Source organism: Triturus cristatus, chromosome 2_1 (assembly GCF_964204655.1).
Source record: "Triturus cristatus chromosome 2_1, aTriCri1.1, whole genome shotgun sequence".
NCBI classification, from domain to species: Eukaryota; Metazoa; Chordata; class Amphibia; order Caudata; family Salamandridae; genus Triturus; species Triturus cristatus.
This window is the reverse complement of record NC_140581.1, coordinates 682,464,452-682,485,993: the sequence shown is the minus strand read 5'-3', so window position 1 is coordinate 682,485,993 and position 21,542 is coordinate 682,464,452. Positions and strand designations below refer to the sequence as shown.

The 21,542-nt window shown below is 45.0% G+C and overlaps 1 protein-coding gene across 3 annotated transcripts in view; it reads left to right on the top strand.

Annotated features, from left to right (window-relative positions):
• MCC (MCC regulator of Wnt signaling pathway) overlaps positions 1–21,542 on the top strand; it is a 1,374,593-nt gene that overhangs the window by 1,138,385 nt on the left and 214,666 nt on the right. For all 3 annotated transcript variants that reach the window (XM_085632616.1, XM_085632618.1, XM_085632617.1), the window contains one exon: positions 3,502–3,642. In XM_085632616.1, coding sequence (XP_085488742.1) covers positions 3,502–3,642 — 141 coding nt within the window. The remainder of the gene's footprint in view (positions 1–3,501; positions 3,643–21,542) is intronic.

Genomic DNA, 21,542 nt, shown 5'->3' with positions numbered 1-21,542 from the left:
ACAGCAGTGAACGCACCTGCCGGTGCCACTGAATGTGCCACGCTGTGTTAGAGAGTATTCCAGACCGCGCCGGGGATCACCTCCTTCCATGCTTGAGAATCATGTCTGACTGAATAACCCCAGCCGCCTTGGCAAGAATGCCCATGGCAGTTCCATTTAATATGGCCATTGCACCAGTAAATAACATTGATCTTTACTAAATCTTCCCCATGATGCCACAGTGTATGGCCCTGTCATAGATAATGACGATGATTTGTGCTGCAAAAAAGGGTGCACTAAAAGCAATTTTTTTTTTTTACTGTGTGAACATTCGGAAAATGGGAGCCAGAGATGTAGAAGTGTCTAGGCGAGGTAGGGAATGCAGGGATCGATCGAATGTGTGAGGAGCTGAGATTAGGTCGTCTGAAGGAGATTTCAGGGAGGCCAGGATCTGGGATTTCTGTTACCCAATGAACGTAAAGCAAGCGCGAGTTTCCACTCAGTATTGTATATCTTTTGGGGGGCAATTGGGAAATGTTCATCATTCAGTGAACTGTGGTGTAATTCTAAGCAGGAAACATTCTCTATGACTGCTGAATTCCTCTCGCAAAGGTTTCATTATACATTCATACTGTCAGAGTGAGGCAGCCCAGTGCTCCCCACTAGAATGCATAGCGTTTTCTGTACAGAATTAAAAAGCATGAACTGTACTACCTGTAATTGGTTGGTCAGCCCTGGCATGGCGGAGAACCAGGGTTACTTCCCTGCCACAGTGGGGATCCGTGACCCACATTCTTTTGTGCAGAGCAGCTCTGGGGATGGGGGAGGGGCAATGGAACTGGTTACCAGTCTTTAGTCTTTGTAGATGTGTTTGAATGGCTTCTGGACCAACCTGGGGCCGAATTACAGAAAGGGCCTGGGGCACAACGCGGATGTTGCCCGTTTTCTGCTTCCCCGGGGTTCTTTGGTATAACAGAAGGGGCTGGAAATCCTTGTGTGGCCCATTCTGTAAAGCTGATAGTGGTGGCGCACCTGTAGCGCTAGCGTTATCTCTAGAGGACATTCCCTCATTTGCATGGGGGCGTGGCCCAATGCGAATGATGGAACCACTTTGCCTCTGTATTATGGATGCGGGCGCAAAGGCAAAGAAGCTGTCAGGAGGCGCACAGAAATTGCGCCTCAAAAAGATGGTGTACTGTCAGCGCACACTCTGATGCCAGCCATCTGGAGGGGAGAAAAGGAGTCCCAAGGACCCCCAGAGACCTCCTGTAGGTGGGTGCAGTTACTCACTGCTCCTGCCTGCAAAGGGATCTTCAATCCCTCCTCAAAGTGCTGGCAGGGTTGCCGCCGGTACAGCGAAACACACAGCAGCTTTGAAGCAGTCACGCCGTTTTTTACTTGCATATGCTGCCCTAGGTCAGCATGAGTTCGCAGCTGCCATGAGAGCAGTGCATTCTCCGTCATAGGGCGCACTTTCCCTGTTTGCACACAGCACACCTAGTCAAAGGTGTGCCATGGTACAAACAGGAAAAGTGTTCTCTATGTGTAATAAGGGACAGGTGGCCCCGGCTTTCTGGGTCCTTGATGTCATTTCATCATTAGCATAATTTATACTTCTCTCACTCAAGACAAATCTCCCTTTTCCAAAGCCTGGGTTAGACCACAGAATGTATCTATCCAATGGAGAACACAAACATGTTGTCACAGAAGGATATGATGCACCTACGTTATGGGCTTGCTCTCCAACTAACACCTGCTCTTCTGAGATGATGATGGCATCTTTCACTGCTCCATGTGTCTATTTCTAATACATTAATTACTCTCAGGTAAATCTTGGGAGTTTAGTCACAGAGTATTTAATTTTGGGATCCTTTTGTTGTTTTTCATCAATATCACATTAATAATTTCGGTTTTGACAAATATGTATTTTGTTTTTGTCCTATGCCTGGCAACATTGCATCTTTTTCCTTCTTCTTCATAGGAGGAGCTTCTCTTTCTGCCCCCTTGTTTTATTTTAATATTTTTTATTTTTTTTATCGTTCCTTAACCGAACTCTTACCCTTAACGCTATATGTCCCCTTCTCACTATTTATGTTTCCGATTTTTTTTCCTTCTCTTTTTGTCCAAATATATTTAAATAAACATGTCACTGCCTCTAACTCCATTGCGTTATGAACCAGTGCAGCCTTGAGCTCCACTGCTGGTGGAATGGAATGGCTGTCATTTGTTCACCTTGGTGGTTTCTGGGAGCACCCAGGTCCTTTGTGTGCTCAGCTAGATCCTTTCAGTAGTAAAAAAAAAAGTCTATCTTGCTGCAAGTAGGTTTTTGCACCATTTTCAGCAGGCCCAGCAGAGGTGCCTTAGACTTGTGCAGTGTGATTCATAAGCTTAAAACCTAATGGTGAATTGCGGCAAGTGTCATCTGAAAGAGACCCAGAGATACCGCTAGACATTGATAATCCTTATGAAATATTCCCAGTCACTCACCCATCCAACAGAACCATAGTTTAACGTTAAGCTCAAGCATCCCCTCTACCTCTTGTCCACATTCAGGACAGGATAGGTTTACTGGAGAGTCTTCCAGGCTATGGATCTCCCCACAGCTTCCTATTTCATATAATCGACTGATCTTCAAGGACGCTCTTGTCCCCTGACACCAGCAGGGTACCAAATGCTCGTTTGAAGTCACCCATAACTCTACACCGCAAAAGCTGTGAAATATGACACCAAAGGGAAGCAGAAGTAGATGATGCAGGAAGCAACCCTGCTTCTTAAACAGCCTTGCAAATATTAGAAGATCTTGTCAACCTTGATGTGAGGAGCCAACCATGCATCTGTTGTGACCTTACAGTGTGTTCCCCGGCTACCCTCATGAAGCCACTGGCCTGGTTTACAATGGACTGACATTGCAGCAAACACGCTATTGGCTTTTGAAGGTGCAGCACTCCTGTGACTTACTAATAACTCAAGAAACAAAGTTTGTTTTCTACTCTTCTTGTTTTGTGTTAATTGTGGTTTTTGGATTAAGGTCCTGATTACGCGTTTGGCGGGCAGAGTTACTCCTTCACATTACAATTCCATTATATCCAATGGAACTTGTAATACGGCGTCTCATCTGCCAAAGTCGTAATCGGGCCCTAAGTCATTTGAATTGCCGTTATTCTGCCTGCACTATTTTTGTGGTGATTAAAATATTCAAGCAAGAAAGCCCATGCACCTTGTTTATAATTTGTGAATATGGGCATCCACTACTCACTGGCTGGCTGTCCCATAGGCGGCCCTGAACCTTCCCACTCTGCAACACAGGTTGAAAATGTACTTAACTGTATTGTTATCAGTCCTCAGGCCTACTAGGGGCATCCATCACTTGCATCTGCGTGATATGCTACAGTGTAGCTCTGCTGGCTTAGACACAAATGCATGTTACACCTCTGTGCACCAGTATTGCATGCATTGAGTGTAAAGTAAGATTCAAAACACAAAAGTGTACATGGGGGCTAAAAGCTATTTTTTTCCCCACAGTCGAATAGAGCACCTAAAATCACAGAATGACTTGCTGACGATAACCCTGGAGGAGTGCAAGAGCAACGCAGAAAGGATGAGCATGCTTGTGGGGAAATATGAATCGAACGCCACAGCTCTGAGGCTTGCTTTGCAGTACAGGTAAACATGTACCACTGAATCCTAGCAGACCTAGTGTGTTACACAGTGAAAAATATAAGAAGCTGGTTTTTAGAAAATTGTTTGACAAGGTGTAATTGCTTCCCCTGAACCACATTTTCTCTAATCAATATATCCTACATCAAATCTCATTCCAAACCTACATTGCCTTGTTCTAAACAACTATGGGTGACACCTTTTGACATTGTTCTAGCAGAATGTCCCCTGGTTCATCTGAGCCTATCGGGACTAAACGGTCCCTAATGTGGGCAACTCATCTACCAAAAGTCCCCCTTACCATCCTGTTTTTTTGTGATGGGCCCAGAAAAAATTGGGTATCCTAACTAATTTGAATAGGATTGTTTGTAAAAGTTCTGCCCAAGTGGTTAAGTGTGGCTCAACCGTTTACGAGTGAATATATTGAGAAATGGGCAGATATAAAATATGAGTATGGGTCAAGAACTGGCACTTGAAAGAAAGATGGTATCACCCATCACTTGGAGCAAAGATTTGCAGGCACTTCTAGCATGTATACCTATACATCAAAGCCATGTAGCACCATACTTATTAGGAGGAATCATTCTGGCTACAAGTGAATATTCAGTGTACAGCATGAGCCTGCATAGTGGCATGACATTGATGAGCATCCGTCATTACAAAGTTCCTGCAAATACCCCCCAGACCACCGATTAAGTGAACTCATAAAGTGTAACTTTGGTGTGCTGGGCAGTACTCCGCATTACACAAGGCTGACAGGTGGTGCTGGGAGGTGTTGAGCCATAGTTGGGCATGATGAAACAATTGGCAGGCAATCAACAGTCCTACCTCAAAAAAAAGATCCCTGTGAGGTGAGAAAGCTATCATTCTAGGGATGTAGCAAACAGTTGTGTGCAGGGCCGACCGCTGCGCAGCTTTTTGGCTAGGTCTGGGTACTTACTACCTAATAGAAAAGTGCTGCAGAGTGCAGGAGGTATTTTTGGGAGGCAGATAGCAGTCAGTAGTAGCAGTGGGTCAAAATAGAGGGTTCATTCTATGGGCTTGAATTGCTCTCACAAAGGTATTTGGCTAAAGCAAGCAAAAAACAATCCTTAATTTTTGATAACAGTTACTAAAAACAGCCCATCTGGACATCAGTCATTCATTTGGATACCTTAGGATAAATAACCAATCACCTGCATAAAATATCCCTTAACTCCCTTAGCTAACTAGTGCATCCAGAATGGAATGGAAAGATTAAAATACTCCTAAAATAATGGATTAAATGGGGAGGGAGTGCTGATGAGCCAGCCACCACTGTGGCCACCTAACTTTACAGTATCCAAAAAAAGGGACAGTCTGCTTGTCACAGAATGAGAATTGGCTGATGAAAACCTAGCACTTGATTATCTGATTTTAGCTTATCGGTGCATCCTGGGCCACAGTATGTTGATAATTGTGGTGGTGCAGCAACATCAGCCAGCAGAGACCGCCAGTAAAGCTGCCAGGCTCTACTATGCTCAACACACTGCATGAAGGGGGCCAAAGAACCCGAGCTACCCTCAGTTGTGAAACTGTGGAGTTGTATCACTGGAGAGATATTTGTGGCTGGTAATAAGTGACCTACGGAGTACCTGAATGCTCCAACTCTCTCTCTGTTGGCAGTGGTGCATGCTGGGCGTCTGGCGGCAAAGGAGGACAGCTAGAGAAGGGTCACTGCAAACACTCCTCAACAATTTTGACTTCCCGGCCCTGTCTCCTTCATAGTGGGAGCTGTAAGAGCCTTGAATCCTGAGTCTGACAGACAGGTGATCCTGCCTCTCCCCATTAGGGGAGTGCGGGACAGTTATGAGGTGTGTGTATGGCAGCTGGATCTTAAAACGTGCCTGAATGATATACCCAGCTTAAAGGTTCTGAACTTGAACTTCTCAATGAATTATGCTCCCCAGGGGCCTCACATCTGTATTCAAGGTCTTGAGCAGGGTTGCTTTGGGTTCATCCATTGACAGACTGAAAAGTGCTGGTTACGGTCACCTGACCAGAGGATAACCTCAGAGAAGAATTAAGCACACAGGGCCTACTGTAGGCTCTGAGAAGCTAAAATAAAAGAACATTAATTGTGAAACGTAATTGCATCTTGTATTTCAGCTTTAAATACTTGCATTCGTGAGAGCTTAAAACCTTAGACGTGCAATACTCCCATGCCCCCTCCACTCAAGTACCGGCATAGATTAGAATGAAAATACACTGAGTTTGAGGATACAGCGAAGTAAGAGGCTGAACATCTACAAAAATATGCTATGACTAGGGCGTATGGAGAAGCAAGCAACTGAGCAAGACCCTTATGCTTTTCATATATCCTCTTCGGCTGCTGATGCCATTAACCAACTGGAGAGGGACGATGGCACCATGCTTTATGATGCTGCTGATGGAACTGGTAGATTACTACTCCAGGATGCACAATTCCCGTATCTCCAGATCTTGTGATGATTATAATAAGAATTTTGAATGTATAGCCCTAGTATGGATGAAAGGTCCCCTAAGACAGTTTTTACATATACCTATCCTGTTGAATGAGGTTAATGCAGCAAAAGCTGGGCTCTGGGTGGAGATGGGTTCCTGGCTGAGTTCTGCAAGGCATATACCACACTCTTTGCCCCTCATCTATTGCAGGTATGCAATGATGCACTTAATTAAACGTGTTGCGAAGTGTACTCCTGCCCTCCCCCCCATGAGTCAAAACGTATTACCCTCCTTAAGCCTGGTAAGCCGCCTACCAATTCTGACTTCTATAGGCCCCTCTCCTTAAAAAAAATCTAGATGCAAAAATTTTGGCCAAAATCTTGGTGAATAGGCTGCTACTGCTCCTCCCTGGTCTGGTCTTACCAGAGCAGGCAGATTTTATCCCAGGGAGATCTACTGCCCATAATCTTAGAACACTCTCCACCCCTATTCGTCAGTTAGACCCGAGACCGGAGATGGCCATGGTTTTTCTGAATGCTGCCAAGGCCTTTGATTCCATCGAGTGGCTATACATATATGTGATATTGACTCGTATGGGTACACTCATATTAATCTGGCTCGATTACTGTATGACAGCACATGCTCTCAGATTTGATTGAGCGGGTTGCTCTCGAACCCCTTTCCCTATCGGGAAGGGTATCCGCCAAGGGTTCCCATTGTCTCCTGTACTTTAAGCACTTGCAACAGAACCCCTGCCAACTACATGGCAGGCGGAGTCATGCCTTTTCTCATCTAAATTTGATAGTGGCATTATATGCAGAGGACATCACATTGTACCTCTCAAACCGACCCAAAACCATAGTCCTTCTATTTGTGAGTTCACTATATTCAAAGCTCTCTCGCTCCGGTGTTGGAATAAATTGGAATAAGTCCACCATTCTCCCACTGATGCAGGCTACTCCGCTTCAAGGGCTAGAGTTTCCCCTTGCATGTAGCACAACTTCTGTCAAATATCTGGGGGTGTGGGTCAGTCAGGACAGGGCCACGATAATAAGAGATAACTATGGGACCTCAATGACCTACATCAAGGAGCGCATTCGGTGGTGGTTACATCTCCCATTATCAGTGATAGGGAGAATTGTTCGGATGAAGATGGTCATCTTACCTTAACAACTCTGAAATCCCACATAATTATATTGGCCTTGCAAGCAAATATCGAGCGCAATGGCAGGTGCTGATCCTTTCTTATGAGCAGGGGGGTCTGGCAGCACCAAATGTCGAGCTATATGAATACTCTTCAAAGCACATTTTGCACATTACTGGATACAACCTCTCCCCCGCCCCACACCTCCTTCCAGTGCACAGATAGCAATTGAGCATGATATAGCACATCCCATGCCTCTGGGGGCATTATTGAGGCAGGTGCCACCCTACAGCTGTGTAGATGTAGAGTCCGCTGTGCACCCAGCTGGCTTAGGAAAGGATACGCAAGCAACTAGGCATTCCTCTACCATCCCCCCGTGCAGTCCCTGCGTCACTTTCCTCTCACATTGCTTACTAAAGTGAAGGCCATGTTACAGAAGTTAAACAAATGGGAAATTGAGTTGTTGGGTGAGCTCTTTCCCATGGGACTATTCATAGGATGTCCTACTGCTATAGACAATACACACATACATTTGACTCCACACCCTGTGAAGGAACCGGTACCCACACTTCCTCAGGAGCCCCCAGAATCCAACACTGACCATGTTCCTATCGGCACAGACAGACAAACACTGGGCGAAAAAATTCTATTCCTCTATGTGGTCTGAAGCCACTGCACTGCAGCCTATGGCCAAGCTAATATGGGTGATGGATCTGGAGGAGCAGTCCCAGATGAAGAATGGAGGTACAGTTGCATCAAGATGGGGGAGTTGTTGCATAATGACCAACTGAGTCTGAGTCACTTAAAATATGTGCATCAGGTCATTACCCCCTCTAAATGTTTACGCATAAGTTACAAGCTCATTCTCGATGTCCACGTGTAATGTGGAGGCAGGCTTTTTGCATTTGGCATAGGTCTGCCCTCAAAATCAGTGTTTCATGCTCCAGCTGAAATAATTAATGTGGACATAACCTCATCCCCAAACTTGGCTTTAATAGATTACAATGGGAACATGCCACATGCCCTAAGATGATTCACTTTGTTGGTACTGCTGTTGGCAAATATGCGAGTTTCTTCTGCATGGGGTAGTATCCGTGTGCCCAGGGCAAGACCCTGGCTGCAGGATTTGACATATTGTAATCACTAGTTATAACTCTAGAATTCCACGATCCCTCAGACCCTTCAATTAAAAAATATATTGAACCCACTTCAAATATTTGTTAAACCATGACACTGAGGATACTGAGTCAGAATAGGCCAGGGCTGTGTGAGATGGAAATAGGGGGTTTGGTGGAGAGGGGATTGGACGTGGCTATTCATGTGACCTCCTGATTTGGCATATTAAAATTACTACAAACTGAAATACTGATATGGTCTCATATTGATTTAAACTGATGTCATCAAGTGCTTAAGGGGAATCTGTGCTCTGCTTTGTATTGAGATCTGTCATGGGATACATTGTAGGACCATTAATATGTCTAGGGTACTTGTTAACATTTGTCAATACTACACTGAAACACACCCAGAAATGTACTGTTTTGTATTGAGTTTCAATATCAATAAAAGTTAAACAAATACCTCCATTCAGACACTACATTGCCAGTTTAAGGGGAAACGGTAAGCATGTTGTTAGTTATATTAGTGACACCACCACCACCTGGAGTCGAAATGCGATCACTGTGCGGAAGCTCGTACCCTGAGAAATTCGCTTTGTCCACTACATGCTCCGAATGTTCGTTCAACTGACTTTCTTTTATAATTCACATATCAGGTTAATTCCCAAAAGGACATCAATTGTTCTGCAATTGTGTATATGAAGAGGGTGCATTCATGATTTCCAAGTTGGATTCCAAGGAGCAGTCCAGTAAATCTTGATTGTCTGGAAGAAAGGTGGATAATGGCCTCACCCATGTCCCAAATAAGTTTAAGCAGGCTTGCTTGAAGTGTGCCATAGTGGGCCACAGATCTAGCCTTCATTATCATTCAGACGCCGGCTGCACAAAAGCAATGCTTGCTTAGAAGGACGTTTGCTAGGGTCATCTGATCTTGTCCAGGCATACTGCAGTTATCTAGCAGTCAATGGTTTATGTTCATTTAAAGAAAGTATTATTATATTCTGAGCTCCCATATGCAAAGAAAGCCCAGAGTTTCAGAGACATGGATCTCCTTGCTCAACTTTTCAGAAAGGCCAGCATCGGTAAACTTCTGTGATCAGAATTCCACCCAGACGGAAGCTATCCTTCCGCCACATAACTGCGAATGGATGAAATGGAAGGAGGTCTGGCAAGAAGTTCCTTGGTATTGCATATTCTCCAGATTTGGCTCAGTCTGGTTCAGTGGGTGGTTTTGTCTTAGCTGATGGGTGAATGGAGAACATATTGTCCTCTATGGCAGTAGATAAGGTATGACACAGTGCCACAAACATTAGCCCAGCTACCTATTGACCCCAGTCCTATATCACTCTCCGCAGAAGGTGCTGTAATTGCAGAAGTATGCTGGATCAGCGCCATCATTTGTGGAAATACGTTTCTGATGGATAGACAGTGAAGCAGAGACAGTATGGATTTATAGGTATCTGACAGTAATTTGAGACCTGCATGACTCCTTTTTCAGCTTGTTAATGCCTCCTTGAAAACACATTGAGTTAGTTCTGTCACAGCATGTGAAGCTGTTCACCAAGAAGCAGTGTTCAAACTCTTGGGACTAGAGGAAGCAGAACTCAAGAGTCAACTATGGATGGCCACAAAACTGAGACTTTGCAAAGCATGAGCCCATAGGCCAAGACCTTTAATGTTGCAAATCGCAAAGGGTAATTATTCATGGAAGAGTTTTGTATGGCACATAATTACCAATCACTTATGAGTGATGCATATATTTAATACATTTTCCTGCACAGGCATGAAAAATGATGAAACTAATTGCCATCACAATCCAATTCCACTTTTTTCTGTTCACACCAAGTAATGGTCTCTCTGAGGGGGTCACAAAAAGCGCTCCTGCAATTCTGAAGTGACAAGTGTAATTTCTAAAACAAATATCTGTGCACCAGAGTCAAATCAAGTAAACGGTACGTTGAGGATTGGAAGAAGATGTAAGTTGAACAATAATTTGAGACAGAACAGTGAATGATAGCAAACACAATCATATTTAAAGCGGATCGGCTACCGAAAGTCACTGTACATTCTCTGAGATATGCTGAATATATAATGGTAGGACTATATACAGACTTTGTTAAATAACCATGCATTCCAGATTCAATATTGTTCACATATCACTCATCATGGTATATGCAGCACAATGGGAGAGCAGAGTACAGATGCTGGAATTGTCAGTTGCCCACTACCAGACCACAGTGGGCTTACATATTCACCTTCAGTGCAAAGCTGTTTTTGGTTCACCCCCATTATCATCTTAAGATATTAAGAAGAGCATTGTCATTACTTCCTGGTGCCTAATGGTCTCTTGCTACCTCTTTGACCATATCCTTCCACCTTGTGTGCTGTGATGAGGCAGCCTGGCTAGTGTTGGACGTGCATCCCAGAGATCACAGCAGGCTGGCATCCATTAGAAGCAAGAATCTGGTCCAAGCCTCTAAGCATTGACCACAAGCTGGGCCCCCAGTTCACCAATGACTAACTTAGACAGTGGTCACAGCTCTACAAAAACGTACATTTCGAGCCCCGCAAAAAGCTTTTTGAAGTCTGTGTGGGAGCGCAGCTGTCTCCCAACCTTTTCTTACCAATTTCTTAAAATATGCATAGTGTGCGCTTTGGTCCCCACACAAAGAAGTATTTTTTCTCACAAGACATTTTACATCATAAAAGTAATCTTATTCATCATACTGTAACATTCAGTTCCTTAACTCCTATTTGTATTCTATGCAGAAAGCAATCTTTTTTCTATTTTTTTTCCAAAGCACTGGCAAAGCTAGTAGGTCTTTAATGTGCTAAACAACATTTGTGAATTCCTGTGTTTACATGCGTATGGGTTAGCACAATAAAGCCAGTCCTGTTGGCTTTGCCACTGCTTGTTGTGTTTGGCAGCTTATCTCTAGAATGGACTCATTGGGGAATTATTTAGGATTAAAAGGACTTGACATGTCAAAATACAGATAAAGGCATTCTTTCCTGCCTATCCAGGTACCCTCTATTGTGTAAGTCTGCTATTATTAGGCCTTAGTGAATGCTTTGTGACACCATAGTTTTTGTGATTTTGCTCCCTAAACCTGTTTTCAAATACATTATTTTGGTTTATCTCGAAATTAATGCAACTTCAGCTTAAAAAAACAAACACTTGCAGAAAGACCAAGAAACATATTTGCATTGCCAGTTCGCTCATATGATGACATTTTTAAATGTAGGGGCGTTTTTGCTTTTCTATTCCGTGAATTTTGTTTTAAACAAAAAACCCTTAATCCTTAATGGTATACTTAATTTAAAAGCACAGCCACACAGTTGTCAACACCTTCAGGATTAAAGTTAAGTGCCTTTTCAAGTGCCCAGTCTTGTTAGGATGCTACGTCTTGTCAAGAAAGGCGGCCGTGAAATGTTCCAGACATGCCTCTGCCTGAGTACTTTAATTTTCAGACACCAACAAGGTCATGAAGAGAGCTGAGATGGGAATGAGAAAGGCAGCATACACATTTTTTTTTAATGAAATCTGTTTTGTGGGTCTCAGTGCTACCAAAGGAAGGTCACCTTTTCATACCTGGGTTATATTCTGCTTGCAAACATGATGAATTCCTCCCTGTGTACAACCTGGCATGAAGGATGCTTTTACATTCCAATAGGACTTTGCTTAGATTTCTTGTACTGATTTCAGGAGTGAATCATGGAAGGCAGACTCGTATTTACGTGGCTCAGAAGCAAAAGATAGTTTATTTAAAGGGCACCCCTCTAGCAGACATGCATAAGACTGAAATGTCATTGACGAGTTCTCTGCTTCACTGTTTTTGCCTACTAAAATTAAAAATAATATACACGTTTAGCAATCGGATATATTGTCAGCATTAATCTCTAGTGCTAAGTACCTTACCTCAAGATCCTGAAAAAATGACAATATTCAATCCTTAACACATTAATATTCAGAGTTATAAAACTATTTCAGACACTTAAAAAAATAAAAGTAGAAACAACAAAACCTATGCAAATTCGTACACTGCCATGTTTGTTTTCTCCCTTTTTAGGGTCTGGCATGATAGCGCAACCTTCGGCAGACAATTATTTGAGAATCACCCCAAGAGGGGTTTTTGGCTACATCCAAATAGGAGCCAGGAGCAAGTTTTGATTGGGCAGAAGGTGTGTGCTTCCACAAAAAATTGCTTGTCTCCAACAGGGCTGTGATCATTCCATTTATGTATCCAGCTGCCTGAGCTTGAACTTTCAGGTGCCCACACATGACATTGTAATGTCTTAGATAACTAGATAATGTATTTTGTTTTTCTCTGGCAGAAGCACAGATAGATGAGAACAGGCATTAGCCTACCTGTATTTTTAGGTCTGGCTTGACAGTGCAAATGTCACCTTACCTTTTAACCTACACCAACATTATTCTTCAGTTCTTTGCTTCCATACAAATACATATCCATTCCCATGCTATATATTTGTAATGCTTCACATTACCCTCCAACATTCCCTTAAAGCCAGACCTATTGGCTTTGCCAATGTTTGGGTGAGTCAACTACTTGTAAGCAAACTTTAATCCAAAGGCATTTTTGCATTGCAATTGCAAAAAACCCAGAGGGATAAGTACATATCAAAAACTTATTAGCAGAAAAGGTTCCACTTGAAAGACTTACAAAAAAAACTAGAAAAGTTACCATTATGCTGTAAGTCATGTGTATCTGGTGCCACAGCTGTGGCATTAGACCTTAGAAGGTTCTACTTTCTACATGAGCATACTTGAAGTGAGGGGTCAACATAAAGAAAAGGAGTTTCTGAGAGGAAAGTCCATGCAGGGAAAAGTGGTGGTGTTTGGTCCAGATATACCTAGGCCCAAACCCAAAGGCTGTCCAGGGAGCAAGGCAGAGAGCATGGACCTGAATTTGATGCAGCATACAGGGGGCTTCTGATATGTGGTCAAACTTTCCCAGGTTATGTAGGAGTCTGACCACTATATTTCGATCTACCTGCAAACGTTGGATTGATACCAAAGGAAGTATGAGGTAGCAGATGCTACACTACTCAATTCTCAAGAGACTTCCTGCTCCCTCTGCTTGGGCTCTGGGATGGGGAAGTAGTAAAGGGAAGATTTGCTTTTACAGCCTCAGCTGATGTACACAGGAACCCACAAACGAGCTGGAGCTCTTATCCAAACAGAAGCTAAGACGTTTTACCTGGAGCAGGTCTCTCTCTATAATGGAGAACGCAGGATTCCACAAACTGTCCTGACCTAATACAATTATTTCAGTCTTGTTGGCACTGAGCTTCATAAAATTACTTCTCATACAGGCTTGGATGGCAGAAAGGCATCTCTTTGCCAGTACATGCTAAGACTTAACCTAGTACATTAATCAGTACATTTAACAATAGGTTTGCCTATACATAGACATCCAAGTATTGTCTTAAGACCAGCGGCGTAGCTAGGGGGGGCGGTGGGGGCGGTCCGCCCCAGGCGGCACTATTTTGGGGGCGGACAAAGGCATTCAGATAAGGCTCGGCTTGCTTTCGTGGACATTCGGGGACGGGCAGAGAAGGAATAGGACTCGGGTAATGTCCTCTTCTTTTTTGTGCTGGCAGCTGTCCCCCCCCTCTCTTCCTATTATTCCCTCTCTTTCTGTCTTGCTCCTCACTTACTGAAAACCGTAACTTGAAGAAACGGTTCACAACCTCTTTCCTTCTTTCATTTAGTTGCTTCCCTGTGAAATGGATCCAAAAAAGAAAAACACTCTTGCGGGAAATGCCCTTTTTCTATTCCAAAGTGCAGCAGGATGGAGAGAAATAGAAGGTTTTAAATATGAAAAATAAATACATAACTAAATAAAGCAAGACAGAGTGGTTGCAAAGTGGCCAGATTGGTTTTATTCACATCCAAACACATCAGCATCACTTTACAGAGTTTGCCAGTGAAGCGCTACTTTTGTTTTCTCGTCTTTCTTTGAACAGCATTGTTGTCCCCAGGTGGGGAAGTGTACCATTCCTGGAGGTACTGCAATACCTGGTTGATGGATGGATTGGAAAACAAAATGTGTACCATGGCTCTGTTTATGGATGTGGTCTTTTTAAACCATACTGCTTACGTTTATTAAGGATATAAGCAATGGACATTGAAACAGTTCCCTTCAGGGCCCTGTAGTCATGTCCTTAACTTTTCAGGTAAAACCACTCGCTGATTTCTGAATAGTGAGTGAGAGATCGTTAAGGTATCCATGTTGTTTCTGCTTACATTTCACATACTTTACTTAATCTTGCATTCCCTATGAGTGTTTGCTTTTATTTTGTTTTTTAGGCGGCATATTACTCTTATCAAGTGCATAATTTGAATTGAGCCACATGCAAGTGGTTATAGGGGGCACAATTAGGTTGTAGCTGAAGGCAGTGTGAGTTTCTCTCAGTGGGGCAGTATGGTGTTCAGTGGGGCCAGAGCTGTCGAATTTGGAACTGTGGAACTGGGTTCAGCCTTTATGACCAGTCCACCAGACCACTCTACTGAGGGAGCATATTCCCATGCTAGACCTTACAAGGCCCCACTAGACCTTTGAAGGCTTGATGTCTTAGCACAAGCAGGTGTATCCTAGTGGTGTCAATTGTGAGTTAACCTTGAAGGCCTGTCCACCACAATCCATACTGAAGTTCATCTCCACTCTAACGGGCAGGCCTACGAAGCAGCACACCATAGAGCAACAGTGATACAGTCACTGTGACTCTGTCACTGAGGTCACATGAACCTTGAGCAGGTTAGGGCGGGTCAAACGGTGTGACCGCACTGGGTACCTATTTCGGGTGGGTGCGTAGTGTTTGCAAGTATATTATGGCTTAAAAAAAACTTGCTGCCACCTTCCTGGCCTCCAGCAATTTTCAGAAACAATAAAAATGTCATGATAACTTCGGTGATTAATGTTCTTCCTAGAGAGAGACCCGAGTTTTGTCTAGTGGGAGGGTTGAGTCCTGGAAAGGTAGCACAGAGGGTTAATATGCCTGCTGCTAAGAACATGTACCATGCACATCACAAAGTGCACTGCTTTAATGGGGGGACCATGATGAATGGTCATTTAATGTCAGCTGTAGATGATGGATCCCTGAACAGTGTCATGTACGTGCATGTTTGCATTGTGCTGAGGGGATTACCAGGTAATTGTTCACGCAGCTCTCTGATGGATGTCACATGCGGTTTTCTGAGTCCCCAGATAGATCATGTAGTCTGTGTATTCTCTTTTGTACTGCCAGTCACCGGTGTATTCAACTGTGTAGCCTTGGACCGTGTCATGTATGTGCATGTAACTTGCATGATCGAGGTAACTATTAGCGGCGATACTACGTGTCTCTCTGTCCTCTTTCAAGTGCTTGCCGTCCTTTTTCCCCAGCACCCCTCCCCCCCCTCAGGGGTGGCAATCTGAGGGATAGCCCCGGGCGCCACAAGCTCTAGCTACGCCTCTGCTTAAGACTTTACAAACAAGTGCTCCTGTCTCTTGCTATAAATGTGACGAGTTTTATTGATATGAGTTTTGACATGCATTCAGTCCAGTCCTCTATCTTAAATATTCATATTCATAAATATACTCTTTCTCATTATAAACTAGTTTACCACTCAAACTGTGTTTTATCCAGAGCCTGGAGGATTGCATTTCTTAGTTTCCTTCAGATGGTTGACTACATCATTCTTCATTCAAAACTCTTGGAAGCAATAATACTCCTGGGAGTTTGAAGCTTGGAAAGTTTCACAATGTATTCACTTTTTTGAAATTCCATCTATAATGTTTTTTAGCTTAACTGTGTGTATTAAATACTGTCAAAACATACAATCCATCTACATCTCGGTAGGCCCAGCAGTGCAGACCCATAACTATAGTAATGATAAGCAGCACCATAAATTCAAAGTAGGCATGAGCCTGCCACAGACATCGCCATAGAAGTCACGGCGGCTAACAGAGCCAAATAGAGAAAGTAAGAGCTGAGAGAAAAAGGAATGAAGTGCACAAAAGAAACTAACGTTCAAATCCCAAATCTCCCTCCCCCTTCAGAGGAGTTACTCCTAAGCCCACACAACCCAGGAGGCCAGTTATGCCCTGCCCAACCACACACCTCCTCAAGACATGAACATTCTGTCAACAAAAAACCAATCATAGTCATGGCATTGATTGCTAAGGAACACCTAGCAGAATCCACATTTGAAAACACGTATTTTACTATTATGATCGACTCTTAGCTCCATGATGAACCCACTGACGCTACTGCGCTTAGCCCCTTTGCTTTCAAGTCCTGCTTAATACTGTGCAGGGCCTTCTTTGTTTTCACTTCCTTCTGCTGAATGGCCTCTCAGAGGATGAGATCCATCCACTCCATTGTGTTATTCACTATCATCGGCTTTCTGGTAAAGGGGTTAGGTCCTTCTCATCATTTCTTTAATTTCTCCTGATGGTGTGGCAACAAGACAGTACATAGGCTGATCTGTAGCACTTCTGCAGGCAAATCTGCTGGGAGATCTATTATACCAAACAGTTGGATACAACACATCTCCCCCCTTATAGAGACAACAACAAATACAATGGACATAAGCTGGTAAAATCCTCAAGCAATACGTCGTACAATTTATAAATACCATTCCAAATAAATAAACAGCAGAGGTCAAACAGACAAACCCAAAACCACTCTCTGCTCATCCATCAGGGAAAACTACTACACGTTCCCTTCCACAACACTTTAGATTTCTTGGCAGGACCAGGAACACAAAATGCCCTCTACTGCTCACACTACGAGGAAAACCAACTCCACGTTTCCCTCACAACACAAATTCACATGAGTAGGACCGAGGAACACAGATGCCCTCTGCTGCTCATACTTTGTGGAAAACTAACTTCACGTTCCCCACACAACACAAATTCACTTAAGCAGGACCAGGGAACTAACTCTGTCCCTCTACTGTATAATATCAAGATCCGAAACACTCCCTTCTGCCCCCTACGGCCTCCAGACAGGACCAGGGGTAAAAGTCACGGACACACTACATCCCCTGCTGCATTCACACAGGACTAGGGCTACTCCTACCCTAAACTGCATCACACCTAAATATGCATTGCAGGACCAGGGACCGAACATTCAACACACACTCTCCCTTCTCCATACACAACAGAACCGGGGAGAATACACAACACGATACCAACATGTCACTCAACACACACCCCCCTTCTGCATACACAACAGGACCAGGGAGAGAAATAAAAACATATACTCTGGTAATACTCCAAGAAACCCCCCCTGGTGAACGACCTCTCACCCAAACATCATACCCAGGGTGTCGCTCTCATGTATGTCCACACTTCTCAATAAACTGACATGAAGTCCCAAAGTTTCTGCAACTAACTGGTTCCACTGTTGCACAAATTTCACCTCCGGGCCACTAACCGTCCTCACAGAATGCGGATTGCACCTGCCATCCACATTCTGGACTTCCAGACAACAAAACATGCCACCAGAAATCGAGACATCACAGTCACTCACTGGCCGTTAAATGCGCCACTTCACATTAAATCTGGTAATGGTGTAGTGCTCCAATGTACCACCATGAGACACTCTCTTGTATATTTGCCTCAAATTAACTCCATTAACTGCTAACTTCAGGGCAACAAACGAACGCTAAGAATTACGCACTGTAAGCTCCTTTCTATATAGAAAGCACTGATCCAAGATGGCGTCCTCAGGTCAGCGTGATGTCGTCATTGCGAAGTCACACCCATGTTGCCCGGGGTTGTGTTATTGGCGGCACTCAGTCTGCTAGCCAGAATGAAGATGACATGAGCTTTCCACTGCACCACGCCGCTTGTGACCGCAACAAAGAGGACCTCTCGCTCAAGCTGGTTCTCAGCTTGTTACAAGGCACGCGGTCACCGCGGAAGGTGTCTCCTTGCTTGAGGCAACGGTAGGCCTCAGAATAGTGCGTGCACCTCCTCGGGTTTCTTTTCCTAAAAAAAAAACCTGCACCTTCGTGTGCGATGAATGCCCCCAAAATACCTCAGGGATGTGTTTGGCTGCTTAAATGCTCAGTGGTCATCCATATGGGTAGCCAACAGTCAAAATCTGCTCACACGCATGGGTCCTCAGGGTAATTGGTGGTGTGGCTGGTCCCCAATAGTCCTCAAGATTCCAATTGAATGGTACAAATTCACTTAAATGCTGCCAATCCACTTAATTAACAGATACACATCCAGAATTACACTTGCCTGTGGGCTGTCTGGTGTAACGGACACTGGTGAGGCCCCCAGGGTGGTTCTGTTTCCTTCCAGCTTCAATTTTATTTTATTTTGGTCTTCCTCTTAGTTTTTTCTGTAGAGTCAGTTTCTCTTTACTTTCTTCCACCAAAGTTCTCTAGTCGTTGCCAGTGTTGTAGCAAAGGAAGCCACATAGTCAGGTCATGTAGATATGATTGTAGGTTTATTCTTTAAGTTATGTCTTCAATTGTAGGCATGGGCCTAGCTTTCGGGGGGTGTTTAGGGTGTTACACCCCCCTGATTAATATATTTTCTGATGAATACTTGGGTACAAGAGCCTTCAGTTGGGTATGGTGAGGTGTCTGTCGGATTTAACTTCGGATTTTTGCATGCACACACTGACAAAAACACATACTCTCTCTCATCTCTGTTTTGAAAGTCCTAAAATGTTTTGATTATTTTACCAAATATTGTGTTTTTATCACTTAGTACTCCTACCAACCCACATTCCTCTCCCTTTCCACTGCCCTTAAGGCCCTCTCATGCACCCTGCTTGTCATATAATATATTTTAACATTATATGCCAGCGTGATTGTCTGGAAATCTGAAGCTCACACACCCCCAATCTTAAAGACCAAGCTACAACCCTGGTTGTAGGTTATAAGTAAGGTGGTAGATTCCTATGTAGTGCCCAACCAGGAGCAAATTGATTGATGGACGGAATGCAAAACAAATCAAAACATTCACCCCCTGTCAAGAGATCTGGGTTAAATCCATCATTCTTTTGCTCACCATGCCACCCCAGTTTAGACCTTGCCATATGCAAATCAGTCTTGACCCTGTGCCTCATGGGAACTGTCCAGCCCAAACTGCCAAGCCAGGTCTGCCCTGGACCGGAAACAAGCATCCTAGGACCAGTTTCGGGGTTTCACCTCTCTTCAGCCAGGATAGCTTGATTCCAGGGGCACAGTGAGCTCAGAACCCATGTCTGGGCATACCTGGCACACTCAGGGCGAGAAAGCAAAAGACACACAATTGATGGACGGAATGCAGAACAAATCAAAACATTCACCCCCAGTCAAGAGATCTGGGTTAAATCCATCATTCTTTTGCTCACCATGCCACCCCAGTTTAGACCTTGCCATATGCAAATCAGTCTTGACCCTGTGCCTCATGGGAACTGTCCAGCCCAAACTGCCAAGCCAGGTCTGCCCTGGACCGGAAACAAGCATCCTAGGACCAGTTTCGGGGTTTCACCTCTCTTCAGCCAGGATAGCTTGATTCCAGGGGCACAGTGAGCTCAGAACCCATGTCTGGGCATACCTGGCGCACTTAGGGCGAGAAAGCCAACCCCCCACACCTACAGAAAACATCAAAGGCCCTTTCTCCTGCCTTGCATGTAAATATACCTGCAACCATGTGGCTGGAGAGATTGCGCTGGACAAGGGAAAAATTCAACCCAAACAGCTATGTTGTGGCCTTTTAAACACTACATCTCTAGCGAAAAATGCCTTGCATATTCAAGATATGATGAGTGATTGGAATTTTGATTGCCTTTTTGACATGGAAACATCGCTAACGGAATGTTCCAATTCCGATATAACACAAGTCCTTCCCTATAGCTATACTATTTCCAGATTAGATATAAACGGGCAAAAAGTAGGTAGTATAGCCATAGTATATAAGGACCACTTGAAGTGCTCCATCTCCAAAATTACGGAACTAAAGGAAGCAGAAAGCTACTGTGTTGGACAGGCCACACGAAGGGCTTGCTCCCTCCCCGCACGACAGGGCCCGAGCTCCGGCCCACCAGGCATAACCCACGAAAAGCACCTGTACCCCGTCTCCCGACGGATCTTCTGCCCTCGGACCTCTACTCATCACGGGGCCCAGCCCCACCGGCTCCCCCGGCCGGGTCAAGCCGCCATCTTGGGCCCTGCACCACGAGGCCGCGTGGCCTCGCCCCGACCCTAACCCCGGGCCTGACCGGCCCCGACATCCCGGCACCACCATCCACCCGGGAGGTGAGCGGACCACTTGGCAGGTCAATGGGAGGGCGAAGTGTCAAGAGCTCTTCCCCCGCCAGGTGCCGATCGCCTCCAGCTCCCCCAGGCGCTGGCTCCACCCCCTGCTGGGTGTCTGGACACCTTCATCCCGGGCCCTCCAACCTCCAAGTGCGAGGGTCCGGACATCAAAGAGCGCCTGCCCTATAACTGGGGCAACTCCGGAGCAGGAAGGCAGTTGTATCCTGGAGTCGAGAGACACCGAGAGAACTCAGCCTTGACGGACTACTGGCGCTGCCGTAGCTCGCTCTTGTGAACCATCGTCCTGCCTGCTGGCGCTGCCGCGGCCTTCTGCAACATCCATCCTCGTCGGGACCTGCTGGCGCTGCCGTGGGCCGTTGTAACGACCATCCTCACCGGGACCTGCTGGCGCTGCCGCGGACCGTACATCGACCATCTTTCCGGGACCTGCTGGCGCTGCCGCGGACCGTGTACCGACCATCTCGACCGGGACCTGCTGGCGCTGCCGCGGCCCGTACCAACTAAACCACCAAGCTCGAGGATTGTGAGCTAGTCATCATCTCATCCGAACTACCTGACTGGTAACCAGACTGTCCCGTTCCCCCTTACCCTGCATTGAGAGACTTGAATCGAGGGGACCCCTGAGTCCAGACCTCCTTGTACCATTCAACCGTACCTTAAGGAGTGCTTATAAAGAACACTGAACCTTATCCGTGTGTGGTATCTGTCTGTGGGGGGGGAAGTTACTTGTCTGTACGATCGCTGAAGTCGGCTCTCCCCGGAGGCCTCTCCTCCTGACCCCGGCCGACCCTCCCGGTCCGTCTACCCTTTCTAACATTGGTGGCCAGCGGCGCGATCCGAATCAACGCGTAATCGTACAGAGAGTAGCTCACCCCACGACAAAAACACGATGTCAGCCAAAGATAGCAGCTCC